Source organism: Lipophrys pholis (genome assembly GCF_963383615.2).
Source record: "Lipophrys pholis genome assembly, chromosome: 9".
Taxonomy (NCBI): domain Eukaryota; kingdom Metazoa; phylum Chordata; class Actinopteri; order Blenniiformes; family Blenniidae; genus Lipophrys; species Lipophrys pholis.
Window position 1 is genome coordinate 31,083,722 of NC_137639.1, and position 20,468 is coordinate 31,104,189.

Consider the following 20,468-nt stretch of genomic DNA (forward strand, 5'->3'; position numbering starts at 1 on the left):
CTGAAATCAAAGTTTAAGGGTCCTTGTGGACCTGTTGAGTGTGTCTCCTGAACTAAAATCTGTTTGACACTGAGGATTTAAACCAAAACAAGTTCACACTTTAGAATGGACCAGTCACGACCAGCGACTTGGAGCAGTGTTATTTCCTCATTTAAAAAACAACATTACTGCATTATGATCGATTTTCCATCATCAAGTCCTACTTTAGTAAAAACCTGGTGGATCATTTCCTCAGTGAGTCTTTCTTCAATGTTTGAAATAAAACATTTTTTTAAACTAACCCATGTTTAGATAAAGCAAGATAAAAAAAATAATCTTTAAAAGTAAACTGTAATGAAATGAAACATAAACTAGAGCGACACTCGGTAGAGCGCATACCTTCGCCAACGCCACATTTGTCACCATGGAAACCAATAGATTGCAAGGTTGTATGATCCACCACTATCTCCTCTCCCCAGGACCTGACCGATCCCAAAATCTAATTGATTGGTCCTTGATGATGACAACTCATCCCTGAATAGTTTTTGCGAAAAGTTGGTAAAATACATACATACAAACCACAGTACAACACAATACACTTGGACAAAAGCATAACCTTCGCCCCAACTTTCATTGGCGAAGGAAAACAGAATGTGATCGTTGAGAAAACATAAAAGTACTTTTCTATGCAGCGAGTAGAAACAAGCTGCAACATGCCAGGTTTATTGGAAGAAGAAAAACAAATCTACATATTTTTAAAATTCTTTCTACAAAACACAGAAAACGAAGTAAAATGGGAAACAGAAAGTTTCATGAGGATGAGGGCTGTGTTCAGTGTTCCGGGTGTTTCTGAGCTTCATCCCATCATCGTCTGCTGGACCGGCGAGCTCCTGGTCTGCAGATACACAAGAGCATTGGTATCTGAGAGCATTGGTACACTGAGAGCATTAGTACACTGAGAGCAAAAGTACACTGAGAGCAAAAGTACACTGAGAGCATTAGTACACTGAGAGCATTGGTACACTGAGAGCATTAGTACACTGAGAGCAAAAGTACACTGAGAGCATTGGTATCTGAGAGCAATAGTACACTGAGAGCAATAGTACACTGAGAGCATTAGTACACTGAGAGCATTGGTACACTGAGAGCATTAGTACACTGAGAGCATTGGTACACTGATAGCATTGGTACACAGAGCATTAGTATCTGAGAGCATTGGTACACTGATAGCATTGGTACACTGAGAGCATTAGTACACTGAGAGCATTGGTATCTGAGAGCATTGGTACACTGAGAGCATTGGTATCTGATAGCATTGGTACACTGAGAGCATTAGTACACTGAGAGCATTAGTACACTGAGAGCATTGGTACACTGAGAGATTCACCACCTAAGAGGTGAACGTACCTGACGACCACAAAGTAAAGCCACAGAGCAGCGACCAGCAGCAGGAGGGACAGTGGCAGGACCACCGCTCTGATGATCACCCCCGCTGGATCTGAACACACACACACACACACACACACACACACACACACACACACACACACACACACACACACACACACACACACACACACACACACACACACACAACACATGAGAGACCAAACCCTCCTCCAGCAGGACATTTTAAATGGTTACTGGACTTCACTTGTTTAGCGGTTTTAAACTGCGTGAGCAGCCCCAAAGCTCGTTAACCACATTGACCCATTCACACACACATTCACACACCAGGCTGCGGCCATGCAAGGTGCCTTCATTCCAATGGGAGCAGTTTGGGGTTCAGTGTCTTGCTCAAGGACACTTTGGCATGTGGACAGGTTTAGAGTTTAGAGTGTCAGGCCCTCGCTGCTTGGAGTCACTGACAACGCAACGTGTTTTGGAACGGTCCTCGATCTAGAACTTTTAAAAAACGCTCTCTGTCGTCGTGAAGACGGGCGAAAACACAAGTCTCTGAAAACACTGTGGAAACGCTGCACCTGCACATGCTCAGTAGAGCCAATCAGAACCGTGTTTCCAACAATGGCGTCATGACTCCCAGTCCACATTCGGGAAGTCAGGCTTACGCCACAGATGACATGTCGGACGGCGCCATATTTGTTTTTGGGGGACAACCAACCAGCCAGAGTAATTGTACCAGTGCGCTTTTACTTGATTTACTTTCAATACATGGAGAAAATGTCATACAATTACAAAGAGGATTTACATGAGGAGGCCAGAGCCGATACGATGCCTCATTAAATACGTTAGTGTTGTCTGACTGTCCTACAAGTTCCCGTCAAACTTCATGCCGTGGCTCAGTTTAAAGTGAGTCTGGTAAGACCAAGGACATCAGTTTTTGCTGTATTATTTTCGCCCGGCCGATAAAAGACAGCCACGTTTCCATTGGATCGATGAAAAACTTCAGATCTGCATTCTTAAAGACCTTTGCTGAACACATATTAAACCAACAACTCTTTGGCATACCGATAAAACTAAAAGTTTGGATAGTTTGTCCCAGAGAGCCGAGAGCTATTGTTTTCCCCCTAACAAATATGGCGGCCACCGTTGCTTTGAGAGTTGCTCGGGGTAACGTCGGAGTAAGTCTCCCGGATGCCTGAATTCACAAATTCTCCTGGGACTTGGTAGTTTTATTTTGAGTCAACGTAATAACAATCCACCTTGGTCGTCTGTCCACTAGAGCGTCGATGTTCTCCCATTGTTAATGTTTAGAGCAGAACCAACATGAAAACGACATCAATTTTAGTGACTCTGCCATTGTTTTCTGAATGTTTCCGTGTCAAAAACGGTAAAACGATGCATTTTCACTTCAAACATTGTGACGGGGCCGGAGTTCCTTCTTACCGAACACCGACAGAAACAGCGGGCGGCTCTCCGAGGAGAAATCGTGTCCAAACACATGGAGGTGGTAAACACAGCTGTAGTTTCCTCGGTGGGCGGACTCTGCGGCAGGAAACAGGAAGTGTGCGGAGTGATTGGCGGCCGGCTGGGTGGAGTTGTACGATGTGTTGGCGGAGGTGAGGTGGAGGTGGAAGGAGCCTCCGGGGTACTGTGGCTGGATGGAGCAGCTGATGGTGAAGCTGGAGCCCCGGATCACCTGGAGCCCCTGCTGCTGGGCCTCAGAGACCCCAAGCACAGAGGAGGACGAGGACAGGGAGATGACTGGATCAAGCAGCAGGTCTGGAAACACACACACACACACACACACACACACACACACACACACACACAGAAAGTCTTTGTTTTGGTGGATGTGACGATGGAGGGAGCAACAGAAGAAACATGGCACCGACCAGCTTACCTGAGCAGGTGATGTGATTGCTGATGGTGAAATTGACCAATTTGGTACATTTAATGAGGTCAGATCCAGACTTGAAGCAGTCATTTCTGGTAATCAACACAGATGTGCTGTTGGAAAAATATGTCCATTCTGCAGACACGGAAGAGCCGCAGTGCAGATGAGTACAAAAAAGATCTGATGGATCAGAAGCCCAATCGAAGATAAACGCAGGGAGCCAAACTCCAGAGCTTCTAATCTCCAGAGTCCCAGCACAGCGACTGTTTCCTCCCTCCAACCTGATTTCAGGCCATCCTGAAGCCGAGCAGAGAGAGAGAGAGAGAGGAGTGAGAGGATGAAGGGAGTCTGACGAGAACAGCAGTGAAAGCTGCAGCTCTTCTACCTCCGCAGGTGAGTCCAGCAGCTTTACCAGGTGAGCAGCTGCTTCTCACTGAGCCGGACCTTCTACAGTCCAGGAGAGCAGACTCATGGCCTCCACACTGGAGCTCTGGGCTCCATGGGGGAGTCTGCACGTCTCCATAGAGCGCCCCCTGCAGGACTGAAGGAGCCCCACAGCCCAGCTCCCGACACACCACCTCCGCATCCTGCAGGTCCAAGTCGGCTTCACACACTGAGGACCAGCGCCGGTCCGACGGGTCGGTCTTCACCTGCAGTCTGCCTGAACACTGACTGGATCCATTCAGCAGCCGGACCGACTCTGCACACCGTACAGGAAGTCACACACAGGAGACAGGAAGTCACTCACAGGAAACAGGAAGTCACACCCGGTGTATGTACCAGATCTGTCCGGGGCGGGGCTTGTGCATGTGCCTGAGCTACCAGGGCGGGGCTTGATTCCGCGCATGGTGATGACGTTCCACATTATGATTGACTATGATGGCGCTTCGCATTTTTACTGGCTGCAAGTTTCTCCCGTCACAGTATGAAGCTAACATTAGCTTTCGTAATTAGCTTCGTAGCTCCGTGTAAAGCTAACAAGGCTGTGTGAGGTGAACAGGACGCTACGACTGGTTTTAGGTCTCTGAATGTCCCGAAGCAGCAGTGATCTGTCTGGTTTAACTTCAGGAGAGTTTAGAGGCTGAAGGGGTCTGCTGGAGCTTCGTCTGATTTTATGAAGTGTCCTTTTTTGCCCACTTAATGCTGTAAAGAGCTGTGATGGGAGACAGAGACATTTAATCTGTTTCTCATGTCTCCAGCTGGTGAAACAATAAACTGAGTGTTTTCCAAGACTGAAGATAAATATTGTGGCCACATGAATGAGAAGGAATGTACAGATATACTGCAGAGATAAGTGACTGTTTTCAATATATTACCAAATACATACACAATATCATAATATTGGACGTAGCGACAAAGGTAGAATTCTTATGAAAAAGTTTATCGATCTATCTATCTATCTATCTATCTATCTCTCGATCTATCTATCTATCTATCGATCCAGCCCGTAATGTAGTTTGTTTATATGGAGTTGCTGTAGATCATATTGTGTGTGACGTCATTGACAGGCGCAGGCACGAAGTCCGCCGCTGACAATCTGGTAGGCTGAGCGCATGCGCAAGCCCCGCCCCGGACAGATCTGTTAGCCCGGACAGATCTGGTACCTACACTGGCACAGGAAGTCACACACAGGAAACAGGAAGTCACACACAGGAAACAGGAAGTCATACACAGGAAATATACATTCAGCCATCAATGTGTGCAGTTAATTAATTGTTTCATATTTTGACTTTCTGGTACTCTTCTGGTAGTTTTAAAGGATAAATACCAAGTTTTAATGGTTTTTCTCTTGTTTATATTAAAAATGTTATCCTCTCGACTCATAGCTTTAATCTATAGTTTGCGTTGATTCCTTTTAGGAAGCAAAACTAATTAACTCCACTAATCGTACTTTATTTATCCTCTTTGTGGAAATTCCTTTTTTTTCAACAATGATTAATTGTATTTCTTGGGTGCGGACGTGGGTCCACATTATGGCAGGCTAGCTGATGGGGGTCAAAGGTCAGGCTCAGCGACCCACAGTAAATGTGAACCTGCAAACTCCTGATCCTGAACAAAAGGTCAGAGTGGAGGAAGTAGAAAACGCCCCCTCGTCTTTGACGTGTGGACGGACAAGACGTACATTATCTGAAAACAATGATGTCATGGCCCCGCCTCTCGACATATAACCCCGCCTCCCTCTCCGTGACATCACTTAACCACAACAACATGGCGGACTACCTGCTCCAGGTGGCGCTGCAGAAGCTACTGATGCTAATTGCTTTTATGAGGACACATGGTGGATTTGTCCAATACCAGGAGTAGCAGAAGTCTTCTTCTGCATTTTTGGTGTATTTTCTTAGCAACGACAGCACCACCTAAAGGCCTGGCATATGTACTACATTGTTTTAAGCCGTGTTCATAGTGACATGTGGAAAGAAATATTTTTAAGAGCGACGGGGAGAAGATGGTTTTGACTTGTGTGGACGGGTTCTTAAACCAAAACACCTCCAGCTGGGCTTTCAGAATAAACCAGTATTATAAAGCATTTCTGCAAATAAAAACTTAGAGTACGAGAGTATACGCTGTTGATGAGCTCTTTTAATCTGTTAATCATTCCTTCAACCCAAAGTGTATGCTCATTCCAGTTCAATATTCACAAAGATTGGTTTTAAATAAAAAAAGACCAATCCATACATAAAACAGTTTGTCCACCTCCAGTAATACGGAGACACCCTCAGTGATGTAACATGTGGTCGTACCTGAGCAGACAAAGTTCAGAACGTCGCTTTGATTCGATGAGGTGGCACAGTTCCTCAGATCCCCTTCAGGTTGGACACAGTTAGAGGAAACAGACCACACAGGTCTGCGTGAGGAATGTTTTCTGAATTCCACAGAGAAAACTGAGCCGCAGCCCAGAAGTTCACAAATAACAGTAGCTTCCCTCTGGGTCTCGTGGAAGCCGGCCACCGGCCTCCATTCACCAAGGTGCTTCAGCTCCAGAACCCCAGCACAGCGACTGGCTCCCCCCACCAGCCGCATCGGATCTGAAGCCGAGCAGAGAGAGAGAGAGAGGAGTGAGAGGATGAAGGGAGTCTGACGAGAACAGCAGTGAAAGCTGCAGCTCTTCTTCTACCTCCGCAGGTGAGTCCAGCAGCTTTACCAGGTGAGCAGCTGCTTCTCACTGAGCCGGACCTTCTACAGTCCAGGAGAGCAGACTCATGGCCTCCACACTGGAGCTCTGGGCTCCATGGGGGAGTCTGCACGTCTCCATAGAGCGCCCCCTGCAGGGCTGAAGGAGCCCCACAGCCCAGCTCCCGACACACCACCTCCGCATCCTGCAGGTCCAAGTCGGCTTCACACACTGAGGACCAGCGCCGGTCCGACGGGTCGGTCTTCACCTGCAGTCTGCCTGAACACTGACTGGATCCATTTAGCAGCCGGACCGACTCTGCACACCGTACAGGAAGTCACACACAGAAGACAGGAAGTCACTCACAGGAAACAGGAAGTCACTCACAGATAACAGGAAGTCCCTCACAGGAGACAGGAAGTCATTAACAGGAGATAGAAAGTCACACACAGGAGACAGGATGTCACTCACAGGAGACAAGTAATTTACCACAACTACAAAAGAACTTCTTTCAAGAAATACTATGGTTCAAACAATCATTCAATGAGAATTAAAGCCCATTGCTTATTTGTTAAATGGCAAATTTCTCCAAAAGTGAAGGAGACTCACTTCAAAATAATAAATGATATATATCCTGTAGGGGAATTTTTGAAAGAAGCTTTAAATTTGATGTTGACCCTTTTGTGTTTTTGTAACCATGAGGCTGAGACTCTTTGTCATTTGTTTTTTGACTGTCGCTACTCGCAGGTATTTTGGACGGATGTCCGTAATTGGATTAACTTAAAGCTCAATATTCCCCCTTTTCAGATTTCACACATTGTATTTTATATGGCTAATTTGGAATCTTTTTCATCTACTGTCATAAATATTATAATACTTTTGGCAAAATACCATAGTCACTGCTGCAAAAGGAGAGGGAATACACCTTCTTTCCCTTGTTTTATGAAGGAATTTTAAATGTAGTACAGCTCACTAATAACTTTGAAAAATTGCATGGATCACCAGCCACCAAATTTCTACACTGTTGTTATTGTAATTTCTTTGCTCTCTGTCTGAAGAATTGTTTTTGTATTTAATTATATATATATATATATATATATATATATATATATATATATATATATATATATAAGTCACTCACATGAGACAGGAAGTCACACACAGGAAACAGTGGAAACTGACAGGAAACAGAAACCCAGGCCGCGGAACCATGACAGCATTCCAAGCGACAACATATCGTCCGTTAACGAAAAGTGTTGCGTTTACACTGCAGCAGCAGACACACTGAAAACAATGTAGTTAGTATGCCAGACCACCAGGTGGCACTGTTACTTCTTTTGGTAATTAAACCACACATAAATGCATACAGAGAACCATATGCTATAAATATTAACACAATGGAAAGAAGCTGACATTTGTATGGACGGATGATGAACTGGATGCTATTACAGAAGAATCAACTGGAAAAGTAGAAAAACGGACTGGGAGTCACACCTCTACAGAGGCCGCCATGTTTGTTACTCGCGCATGAACAGAACTATTTACCATGACGTCAGTTGTGGTGCACATATGCAGTAACTGAGTGAGTCGTCAAAGAAAAGTTTCACTGTGGGAGCCGGTGTGAAAAAGGGACGGTTGCAGTGGATCCGAGCACCGTTGTCGTGGAAACGGAGCCTCAGATAACAGAGAAATGAGTGTCCAGCTTCGTCCCTGAGTCTACAGACAACAAGATGGTGTTCTCCTGACATCGACACCACAAAGATCAGACTCCACAAGAAGGAAGTCTGTAACGTCAAAAGATCGAGAACTTGACAATTCTCGGTGTTGTCACCTGAGCTGACCTCCTGACTTCAAACATCTCCCACTGGATGAAAAAAAGTCCAGAAGGTTCTGGATCTTAGTAAGCTGAAATGCGCTCGCCTCCGGGACGCTTCTCCACCTGTTCAGAGAACAGTTAGGACCTGCAGCCGGTGGTGAGGGAGGCACAGCACATTATGGACAGTCTACTACCCACTGTTAACGAACGTTACGCTGCCCCTCCAGGCCATTTCAACGGCTTTATCTTTTTCCCGAATAGTCAACTTGAGCTGGCAAAAATGTTCTCATTGTTCTTCAAGGAATCAATTTAGCTAATGATTTGATTTCCTCCTTTTGAACCGATGTCTCCTCCTGGCCGTGCAGCTGTGGTACGTTATCGTCAGCTCCTTGTGGATTTGAGGTGTTTTGCTGACAGCATGATTTTGTTGGAGACCAACTGGCTGATCTCTGGTTTGAATATCAGATTGAAGGAGCAGACAAGCAGCATGAAATGTGACACAAGAACACAACTGTATGATACTTTTGGTCAAAAAAAGTTTTGATGGGAAATATCTCTCTAAATGTCAGTAAGGCGTACCTGAGCAGATGACATTCAGGATGTAGCTGGACCTGAAGGATGTTGGACACCTCCACAGATCAGCTGGAGATCGAACGCACTGAGGCCTGATAAGCCACATTGATTGATCCAGCGCATAGATTGACTGTGTAGAAACAAGAGAGCCGCAGTCCAGATGGTCACAGACGAGAGCTGCTGTCTTCATGCTGAAGCGACGGTGCGCCACCGGCCTCCATTCACCCAGAAGTTTCAGCTCCAGAGAGCCAGCACAGCGACTGGCTCCTCCCACCAACCTGAACTCATCGGCCCCTGAAGCCGAGCAGAGAGAGAGAGAGGAGTGAGAGGATGAAGGGAGTCTGAAGAGAACAGCAGTGAAAGCTGCAGCTCTTCTTCTACCTGCGCAGGTGAGTCCAGCAGCTTTACCAGGTGAGCAGCTGCTTCTCACTGAGCCGGACCTTCTACAGTCCAGGAGAGCAGACTCATGGCCTCCACACTGGAACTCTGGGCTCCATGGGGGAGTCTGCACGTCTCCATAGAGCGCCCCCTGCAGGGCTGAAGGAGCCCCACAGCCCAGCTCCCGACACACCACCTCCGCATCCTGCAGGTCCAAGTCGGCTTCACACACTGAGGACCAGCGCCGGTCCGACGGGTCGGTCTTCATCTGCAGTCTGCCTGAACACTGACTGGATCCATTCAGCAGCCGGACCGACTCTGCACACCGTACAGGAAGTCACACACAGGAGACAGGAAGTCACTCACAGGAAACAGGAAGTCATTTACAGGAGACAGGAAGTCACACACAGGAGACAGGAAGTCACTCACAGGAGACAGGAAGTCACACATAGGAGACAGGAAGTCACACACAGGAAACAGGAAGTCACACACAGGAGACAAGAAGTCACACACAGGAGACAGGAAGTCACACACAGGAGACAGGAAGTCACACACAGGAGACAGGAAGTCACACACAGGAGACAGGAAGTCACTCACAGGAGACAAGAAGTCACACACAGGAGACAGGAAGTCACACACAGGAGACAGGAAGTCACTCACAGGAGACAAGAAGTCACACACAGGAGACAGGAAGTCACACACAGGAGACAGGAAGTCACACACAGGAGACAGTAGAAACTCAGAGGAAACCGTATAAACTTGACTTTAAAAATGCCCAGATGTAAACATGCGAGAACAGACTTGATTGTTCTGAGTAATTTTCTTTTGATCAGATCTGTGATCAATAGCGTTTCCATGCTGTTTGGACTCGTTCGTCTCCAGCAGGAACAAGAATCAGGGATTTTTAGTTCTGTTCTGGAGCTAAACTGAAGTCTCAAGAGGTTTGGAGGACGGCAGCTGTTGACGCTGTAGAAAGTTGACCTCTGACCTCTGCACACTCTGCTGCTCAGCATCCTTTGACCTTGCTCTGTGGTTTTTGGTGGCCGAGTTGCTTTGGTTCCCAAACACCTGCACTTTGTTATCATTCTTCTAACGGTTGATTGAGAAGAAATGTCATGGCTGGATTTATTGATCAGGTGATCGATCTCTGCACCGCACTGGAATTCACTGAGCTCCTGAGACTGAGCGACACATTCTTTCACTAATGTTTGTAGAAACAGTTGACCCGTCGAGGTGATTGACTTTATACACCCGTGAAAGTGATTAGAACACCTGAATTCAAAGATTTGGAGACTCAAGCAAATACATTTGGCAATGTAATTTACTGGCTCAGCAGTCGGTGTGGAAAACAAGAGAATGAGGGCGACACTGCTTCCAAACAACAGATGGGACTATAAATGTTGGATCAGTCCACATAAAGGGAGTCGACATTCAGCCGAACTGTGAGAGCAAATTAAGCCAAACGTGTGAATAAACTCTGAGTAAGAACCAAGCCTCGGAATCCAGGTCGTTGTCTCTGATGGACTTACCTGAGCAGGTGATTTGCATTACGATCGTACATATATGAGGGCTTCCACACTCCCTCAGAACTGACACGGGATCATTGATGCCTAGTTCAACAGACCACATTTGTCTTGTTGAAGACTCAGTCCTCCAGCCGATGGAAACGACCTGGCCACAGTCCAGAAGGTTACAAATAGAAGCCGCTTGATTCAGGCCGATTTCAAATTCGCAAACTGGCCTCCATTGTTCTACGTTGACCTCCAGAGTCCCAGCACAGCGACTGGCTCCCCCCACCAGCCGGATTGGCTCTGAAGCCGAGCAGAGAGAGAGAGAGAGGAGTGAGAGGATGAAGGGAGTCTGACGAGAACAGCAGTGAAAGCTGCAGCTCTTCTTCTACCTGCGCAGGTGAGTCCAGCAGCTTTACCAGGTGAGCAGCTGCTTCTCACTGAGCCGGACCTTCTACAGTCCAGGAGAGCAGACTCATGGCCTCCACACTGGAGCTCTGGGCTCCATGGGGGAGTCTGCACGTCTCCATAGAGCGCCCCCTGCAGGGCTGAAGGAGCCCCACAGCCCAGCTCCCGACACACCACCTCCGCATCCTGCAGGTCCAAGTCGGCTTCACACACTGAGGACCAGCGCCGGTCCGACGGGTCGGTCTTCACCTGCAGTCTGCCTGAACACTGACTGGATCCATTCAGCAGCCGGACCGACTCTGCACACCGTACAGGAAGTCACACACAGGAGGAAACAGGAAGTCATTTCCAGGAAGCAGGAAGTCACTCACAGATAACAGGAAGTCACTCACAGGAAACAGGAAGTCACTCACAAGAGACAGTAAGTCACTCACAGTAAACAGGAAGTCACACACAGGAGACAGGAAGTCACTCACAAGAGACAGTAAGTCACTCACAGTAAACAGGAAGTCACTCACAAGAGACAGTAAGACACTCACAAGAGACAGTAAGTCACTCACAGTAAACAGGAAGTCACTCACAGTAAACAGGAAGTCACACACAGGAGACAGTCACTCACAAGAGACAGGAAGTCACTCACAGTACAGTAAACAGGGAGTCACACACAGGAGACAGAAAATCACTCACAAGTAGGGATGGGAATCGAAAACCTGTTCTGACTGAGAACCGGTTCCAATTGATCAACTCCATCGGAATTGTACACCTTAAATGTGTTCGATTCTTCTTAACGATTAATTTTCAAGCACGACGTCAAGTCGCGTTGCGGTACGTTGCATTACGTTGCATTACGTCATACACTGCGACACAGACCTCCTTCAACCAGGAGAAAACATGAGAGGAAGAAGGTCTAAAGTGGGAGACGATAAACGACAAAATAATAGGATACGGTAATACATGTTCCACTCACCACGTCCTGAATCCACAGAGTCCACAGCCTCTCGCCTCACAGCCACAAGGTCCAGTTAAAAAAAAAAAAAAAAAAGGTCTCGGTGCAAATCCCAGCAGGAGCCTTTCTGTGTGGAGTTTTCATGTTCTCTCTCTCTGTGTGCTGGTTCTCCTTCGGTACTCTCGGTTTACTCCGATAGTCAAAACAACCTGCACCGTGGCTCCCTGAGCTACACCCCCGGCCTCCATCACCTCCTCTTGAGCTACACCCTCGGCCTCCATCACCTCCCCAGAGCGCTGCACTGTGTGGCTGCTGAAGACGGTTCATTTGGTGAAGAAATTTCCTGTCTGAGGACTAATGAGGGACGTTTAATAAATTGACTCTGCAGTCAATCTGTCCCATGTAGTGAATGTCTGCTCCTATGAGCCGACAGCGTAGACATATGCTAGTAGATCTTTACTAAATGTGTGAGCCTCTAGTTTTCACACCATATACAGTAGCAAACGATCTACTAGAGTATGTCTACTGTGTAGACATACACAATCTAGAAGAGGATAACTAATGTATGTTCATGAATTCGCTCATTCTGTGTTGAATATCCCCTCAAAAAAGCACCAACACAATATGAAAACACAGCATTCCCTGCAGGCAGAGAGAACGAGTTCCTGGTCCTACGTCACTTCCTCATTCCTCTCCAGTCTCCGACCTCCCAGAGAGGGTTCACTTGTCAACAGCACAACATTTGAAAAAGTGTAAATTCTAGGGGGCAATGAAAGCAAATACACATTTGACTGTTCTTTTTTAAGGGAAAAATTATAATTCAAGTTTCATGTTTGGAAAAAAATTATTTGTTCCTTTTGGCGCAGAAGATTGTGTAAAACTTTTTTTCCCCTCAAAAAAAGACTAAGAATTGATAAAATCTTATCAATTCCAACCCCTAGTAATCTACCTGTTGATTCTCCTTTAAAAGATAAAAAAAAAAAAAAATCGATAACAGAATTGACAAAGATTTGAATCGTTAAACAGAATCGAAAATGGAATCGGAATTGGAAAAATCTTATCAATTCCCTTCCCTACTCACAAGAGACAGGAAGTCACACACAGCAGACAGGAAGTCACTCACAAGAGATAGGCAGTACCTCACAGGAAACAGGAAGTCACACAGGGGAGAAAGTAATGACCCCTCGGTCTGTGGGGTGAAATCCATTTGACAGACTGCTGCAGCTGAAATTCATGCCACAGTTTTTTCTTGTTCTGATGAGAGGTCTCAGAATAATCTTTGTAGTACAGTTTACCCAATGAGCAAGCAACATGTATGTCCAAAACACGTCCGTCCGTCCATGCTTTAATCTGGACGTCTATTTTACAGCCAGAACTAGTTGACAAATGACATAAAAATGATGGACATTATAAAAATTATTTACATCTAAGACACCCAGAATGTGTTGAAATTGACAGGTCACAAGCTGTCTGTTAAGTCTAACTGCCTGTATAATTATTATTATGTCATTAAAATAGTGAGGGTGGTAGATCATGACAGGCAAGACGAGACAGCATGTGAAGTTTAATGCACAATGTCTGAGTTATGACCATTTATTGTTTTGGTCACGAGGCAATGGACGTTTTAAGTCTCCATGGAAAAACTCACCACTTTGATGACCTTTTGCCTTGTGTCTCTTTAGCGCAATGGTTCGTGCTTTTGTCTCATAGTTAGAAGGTTGTGGGTTCGAATCCAGCCGGAGGTGTTTGTAGAGTTAGTGTGCACGTGATGGCAATGCTAAATTACTCTCGTGATAGACTGATGACCTGTCCTCTTTCTTTTGAAATGTATTTTTATTGACATCCATATGATGTCCAGACAAGACGTGAATACAACGTCCAAAAAGGACGTCTAAATGTATTTCATTCTGGCTCTTCTGAGGATGTCTTCTAGATGTATAGCGATGATGTCTTTTAGATTTGTTTTGGACCACTTTTTGCTCAGTGGGTAGGATAGTTTCCACCATGCAGTATGTGCCAGTACACAACTGTTGCCATTTTTCGTCACCCCTACGTAGCTAGCACATCGGTATGGTTCCATAAGGAGGAGCAACAACACAGCCTTCTGCTGATTGGTCAGCTACAATCAGTCCCACGTTCACTGTCAAGTAACGACATCGCATACCTGCGTCATTTTGTGATGGTGAGCTTTGCCATACCATCCCATGTCTTACCATACTGTACCATACGTAACGTACCTTAACGTATCGTACCTCACCGTACCTTGCGTACCATACCATACCGTACCACACCTTACCGTAAAGTAACTAACCTTACCTTACCTTACCGCACTGCGCAGTGAAAACAAGGCTTTAGTTGTGTGTGTGGAAGTCACAGGTGGTCCACAACATTAAGCAGGCGTCCATAATGTAATGGTTGATCAATGTTTGATGTTAAAAGCTTCATGCCTGATGTAACCATGAAGAGAGCATGTGGTTAATGAAGCCACACTGGCCTTACCTGTGCAGGTGAGATTGAAAAGAGAGGAAGCATCAAAGGACATGAAGCACTTGTTCAGATCAGACGGAGACTGGACACAATGAGGTTTGATCCTCCACACAGATCTTTGCGATGACTCGGTTATTTTTTGCATTGAGACAGCAGAGCCACAGTCCAGACGTTCACAGATTGCAGCTGCTATCTTCAGGGTCGAGTACGTTATCTCCACTGGTCTCCACTCTCCAAGGTGTTTCAGCTCCACCCGACCTGAGCAGCGAGATCCTCCGCCCACCAACCGGAACTCATCGTCAGCCTCTGAGCAAAGAGCAGACAGTCAGCAGTGGAACATGTTAACTTTCTTCTCGGAACCTTGTTCATCTTCGAGTACTTTTTTTACCAACTGCATGGCGTCCGCCTTCAAGGAGAACTCCTGTGGGGAAAACAGAGTTTTATTGATTCCCAGTTCTGAACACACAGTGAAATCAGTTTGATCGGAAAATTCTACCGAAATCTGTGAATACGTCTAAAAAAGGGCCACGTGGTGCAGGTCCCCCGGCGTGTTTTGGAGTAGTGTCAGGTTAGTTTTGTGCTGGTTTTGCTTTGTTCTCAGGCTGATTTCATTGTGTTACCGTGGAATTCTGTTTGACGTTGACAGCCACACAAACACACCAGCCACTGACAAGTAATACCACTTCCTTAAACTCTGACATGTTCCTTTGTTACAACCCCAAAAATGTGTTGATTATTAAGGACTGAGCTCGAAAGGCAAGGCCTCCTGCGAGGAGGCAAGGAACCTTTGATATTTGCAGTATTTCTTTATTTCTTCTTATTCTTATGTGAAAATGAACCCAATTTTGACCCCCTAAACACACTCAAAAAATCTCCAAACTTGTCACGCCCATTAAGACTGGCGAAAAATTTAATGACATGGAAAAATTAACCCCCAGAGTGTTACAATATTCTCTCTAGCGCCACCTACAAATATTAAAATGGCCACTACGGCCCATGGGAAAATCGTAGAGAGATCAAACCAAAACTCACTTGAAACTCACATCAAGACCTAAAAATCATGCACCGACAACCCTGACCTACATCCAACAGGATGTCCATAATTTGCCTTTCAAAAATAAGATTTGCGGCCCAAATTTGCCCTAATGCAAACACTTGCTCCACTAATTGCAAATATCGAGTCGGCTTGAAGAAAAGTTCTGAACAACTTTTTAATTACTCGAGCAGTTCGGATTTTATAAGCTGTCAAAGATAAAGCTGGAAGCTCCTCACAGGAAGTTCCTCACAGGAAGTTCCTCACAGGAAGCTCCTCACAGGAAGCTGCAAGCCGTCAGATTTACAGTGCTTGAAGAGGATGCCTTGATAATGTGTGTGTGTGTGTGTGTGTGTGTGTGTGTGTGTGTGTGTGTGTGTGTGTGTGTGTGTGTGTGTGTGTGTGTGTGTGTGTGTGTGTGTGTGTGTGTGAGAGAGAGAGAGAGAGCGAGCAGTGAATCATGTGATGACAGAAGCAGCTCTTAGCAGTGTCGTACCTGAGCTCCACAGCAGCAGCAGCAGCTTCAGGTGCTTCATGTTCCAGGTCGTCTCACTGTGAGTCTGATCATCATGTCTGGTCTTCAACGTTTATCTGCTATCAGGAGGAGGCGGAGCTTCCTGATACTCCCACGTCTTGTTTGCATGTTTTTGATTGGACGGTATAGAGTCTTTTTCTCACAGACTCATCATGTCAAACTTTTGAATTGACCAGTTTTCATACTTGTGTCCAGTCTAACGTCATATCTCATATTCGTGTATTAACATGTCGGAATATGGTTGTTTTACATCTGTTTGTTTAGGTTTTACATTTGTTTGTTTAAATTTCACATCTTTCGTTTCACATCTGGTTTTGGTAGTCTAGTTTTAGTTTTACATCTGTTTGTTTTAGTTTTACATCTGTTTGTTTTAGTTTTACATCTGTTTGTTGTTGTTTTACATCTGTTTGTTTTAGTTTTACATCTGTTTGTTTTTGTTTTACATCTGTTTGTTTTTGTTTTACATCTGTTTGTTTTAGTTTTACATTTGTTTGTTTTAGTTTTACATCGGTTTGTTTTAGTTTTACATCTGTTTGTTGTTGTTTTACATTTGTTTGTTTTAGTTTACATCTGTTTGTTTTAGTTTACATCTGTTTGTTTTAGTTTTACATCGGTATGTTGTTGTTTTACATTTGTTTGTTGTTGTTTTACATCTGTTTGTTTTAGTTTTACATTTGTTTGTTGTTGTTTTACATCTGTTTGTTTTAGTTTTACATTTGTTTGTTGTTGTTTTACATCTGTTTGTTTTAGTTTACATCTGTTTGTTTTAGTTTTATATCGGTATGTTGTTTTACATTTGTTGTTGTTTTACATCTGTTTGTTTTAGTTTTACATTTGTTTGTTGTTGTTTTACATCTGTTTGTTTTAGTTTACATCTGTTTGTTTTAGTTTTACATCGGTTTGTTTTAGTTTACATCTGTTTGTTTTAGTTTTACATCGGTATGTTGTTTTACATTTGTTGTTGTTTTACATCGGTTTGTTGTTGTTTTACATCGGTTTGTTGTTGTTTTACATCTGTTAGTTGTTGTTTTACATTTGTTTGTTGTTGTTTTACATCTGTTTGTTTTAGTTTTACATTTGTTTGTTGTTGTTTTACATCGGTTTGTTGTTGTTTTACATCTGTTAGTTGTTGTTTTACATTTGTTTGTTGTTGTTTTACATCTGTTTGTTTTAGTTTACATCTGTTTGTTTTAGTTTTACATCGGTTTGTTTTAGTTTTACATTCCTTTGTTGTTGTTTTACATCTGTTTGTTTTAGTTTTACATCTTTCATCAGTTTCTGGAGGTATCACATCTGTTTTTGGTAGTCTACATCTGTTGTAGTTTCAATTCTGTTTGTTGTAGTTTTACATCAGTTTGTATTACTTTCACATCGGTTTGTTGTGGTTTTACGTCTGTTTGTGGTAGTTTTACGTCTGTTTGTGGTAGTTTTACGTCTGTTTGTGGTAGTTTTAAATCTGTATGCGGTTGTGGCCAAGTTCTTCTACTCTTGGAACCATCTTGACTGACATCCTCAAACTCATTTTCTGAGAAATTCACTTACATAATTCGATCTGATAGGAGGCTGCTGTTACCCCTCAGGTTGTGTTTGTGTTTTTATGACGGCATTAGAGATATAATCTGAGATTAAAGCAGTCTGCATCGTCTGAATATATCTGCTACAGGTAAGACTTCTCCATTGAAAGCTGATATTCACAACACCAAAACATGTTTGTGTTTCTTCATTCATTCCATTTTCAAACAGCATTACAATCACTAAATTCCAGTAAAGCTCGATCAATAAGTAATAGCTTTATAACTTACTCAGGCTTCCTTCAGCTTTCACAAATTGTGGTTTTCGGCTTCCTGCCTTCCTTCACTTGATATGAAAAGCCACCCACACCTGCATGTGGCTGACACTTTGAACCTCACATTTCAAAAACTGAAAAAAGAAAGAAAAAGTATTTGTGGACAGTTTTATTTAACAGCATTTCTATATTTCTTCTGCAGGAGGCACTTGATTGAAGACTCCACGAGATAAAAACCTGCACATGCTCTGTGATGATGTGGAATTGAACCTATGAATTCTGTGACTCCCTCCTTTAATTCAATGTTGAATTCAGTTTTATTGATAAAACGTTGATCAAAACTTTGTCATCAAAGAAAAAATAGAACCAAAAAAATACAGAGAGGCAAGACCTGCTTCAGTAGTTTAGGTTGATGGTAGGATAATAGGAGAGAAAAGAAAATGGACAGAGAAATTAAACATGGAGCAGAAAGCTAATCCCCTCACAGCCGAGTTGGATGCAGGAGGAGACGTTGAGGTGAAAGAAAGCAGTCCTGCAGATTGTTTAATGTGGGAGTTGGAGGATCATTCCTAGTCCAGAGTAACTCCCAGGTTCCTCACAGTGGTACTGGAGGTCAAAGTACTACCATCTACTGTTACTACATGTTTAGATCATTTGTCTCAAATATGATAACTTCTGTTTTATCTGAAGCTGAAAATCACTGCTCATTCAAGCTTTTAGGTCTTTAAGGAAAGCTTCAAGTTTAATAAGTTGACCAGTATCATCTGGTTTCATAGATACGTAGATTTAATCAGTGGTTTAGAATACTTAAACATCTGGAGATTAAGATTCTTTAATGCTTGCTTAGTTGTATTTATTTAATTTCTTGTAAAACTTGAATGTATTTCTATTAATATATTTCTTTCATTTCCTTGTAAAGCACTGTGAATTGCCCTGTTTGAACGGTGCTCGATAAATACATTTGCCTTGCCTTGCCTTATGTGTCATCTGTATAGCAATGGAAGTTAACAGGGTGTTTCCTCCTGTCAGGCCTCCGTTTGTCCCGTCGAAACTGTGTAAAGTCTGTGCGTTAATTGATTCAGTTTGTCTTGGTGTCTATGGCCACGTTTCCTCGTACCCGGGTATTTACTGGTACTTTACTGGTACTTTACTTCTTACTGGTCTCGGCAGATGACAACACATCACTCCTCTCCTGGGTTCCCTCCACTTGCTCCCTGTCCATTTTTCAATTGATTTTAAGAGTTTGCTGATTAGTTTTAAAGCTATAAAGTTATATTACTGACCTGCTGACCCCATACAAGCTGCTCGCAGCCTTAGATCCTCCGACGGAGCCCTTCTGGACGTCCCAAAGTCAAAACTTAAATCTAAGATTGACGGTGCTTCTCCACCAGGACCCTGGGCTCTGGAACGACAAAATAAGGCTGGCAGAATCAGTGACCTCTTTTAAATCTCTTCTAAAAACACATTTCTATGGACTTGCTTTTAATTGATGCTCACCTTTTGTTTTACTTGTTTTTTATTCCATTGATGTATTTTTACTCTAAATCAAGTCCCATTTATCTTTTATATGCTCTCTCTTCTTAGCCACCGAGGCCTGTGGTGTTTTGTCGCCAATAATTTCCATCTTTAATTCTCGTCAATTTTTGTCAGCCTGGCTATAGTACTGAAGAGAAATCTAGGGTTGTTCTTGTTTTCTTCTCTTAAGGAGGAATAGTAGGCAGAATTTTTTTTTATAACCCAACAAACTATCTCTCCAGGCAGTACTAAACACTTCTAATTGGGTTTGACTCAATTTCTTCTCCAGTTTTGTGCTGATTTCTTTAATGTAGGCAGTTTTTGGTTCTGCCCTGGAGCTAACCTCCTCTGAGTTGTTGCTTTTATCTTCAGAGGATCAATAGAATCAATTACGGAGGAAGTGAAGCTGCTACATCGTCTGCTTCATTGAAGCTGAAATATTCTTCCCCCTGTAACCAGGTTTCAGGGTAAATATGTACAAATTGTTATCAGTTATCAAATAGTTTACTTGAAAAGATTTGGATGAAAGAGACTGAATATTTAAGAATCTACAAGTGATCATTGCAGGTTTATGTTCTGCTGCAGAGGCAGTTTTAAGTTGCTTAACTCCTCTCCTGCGGAATTCAGTCTGTCGTAAATAAAATGTCAACAGACAGTCTCCACAGGATCGACAGGTTTGCTTCCTGGAGGCTGACAGATGTGAGGAAGCAGCAGAGGACTGTGAGACTGAGGCCCCTTTACAACCAGATTAAGTTTTTGCCCCCAGGAGAAAGAAACCAATTGAGAGCACAAATAACTGGAGGTTAAACACACAGTATTCTTCCTAGAGTTGTTAGTTTGACAGAAGTACATTTTCTTGTATTTAAATACACTTTACCTAGACTTTTATTACCGTCGCCAATGAAACTTGGCGCAAAGGTTATGTTTTTGCTGCATGTATTTATTGGTTTGTATGAATTTGACCAACTTTTCGCAAAAACTATTAACCCAAATTGGAGGGAGGTCAAAGTACGAGATCAAAGGAGACCAGCATTTGTTGCCATGGAGACACACTGAAGGGCTGCAGCTGCTGTTAACCTTCTGCTAGCACACTG

General features: G+C 43.8%; 1 protein-coding gene across 1 annotated transcript; it reads right to left on the minus strand.

Moving 5' to 3' along the window:
• Nucleotides 1-663: 663 nt before the first annotated feature.
• LOC308114915 (scavenger receptor cysteine-rich type 1 protein M130-like) lies at nucleotides 664-16,094 on the minus strand. The gene is made up of 14 exons (XM_080472181.1): nucleotides 16,035-16,094; nucleotides 14,894-14,926; nucleotides 14,518-14,811; nucleotides 11,057-11,371; nucleotides 10,686-10,967; nucleotides 9,160-9,474; nucleotides 8,785-9,072; nucleotides 6,393-6,707; nucleotides 6,019-6,303; nucleotides 3,663-3,977; nucleotides 3,284-3,574; nucleotides 2,827-3,162; nucleotides 1,387-1,477; nucleotides 664-874 (listed from the first exon to the last, which is right to left on the minus strand). Exons 1-14 carry the CDS (start codon nucleotides 16,072-16,074, stop codon nucleotides 844-846), a joined length of 3,231 nt encoding a protein of 1,076 aa, XP_080328307.1. The 5' UTR covers nucleotides 16,075-16,094; the 3' UTR covers nucleotides 664-843.
• Nucleotides 16,095-20,468: the final 4,374 nt, after the last annotated feature.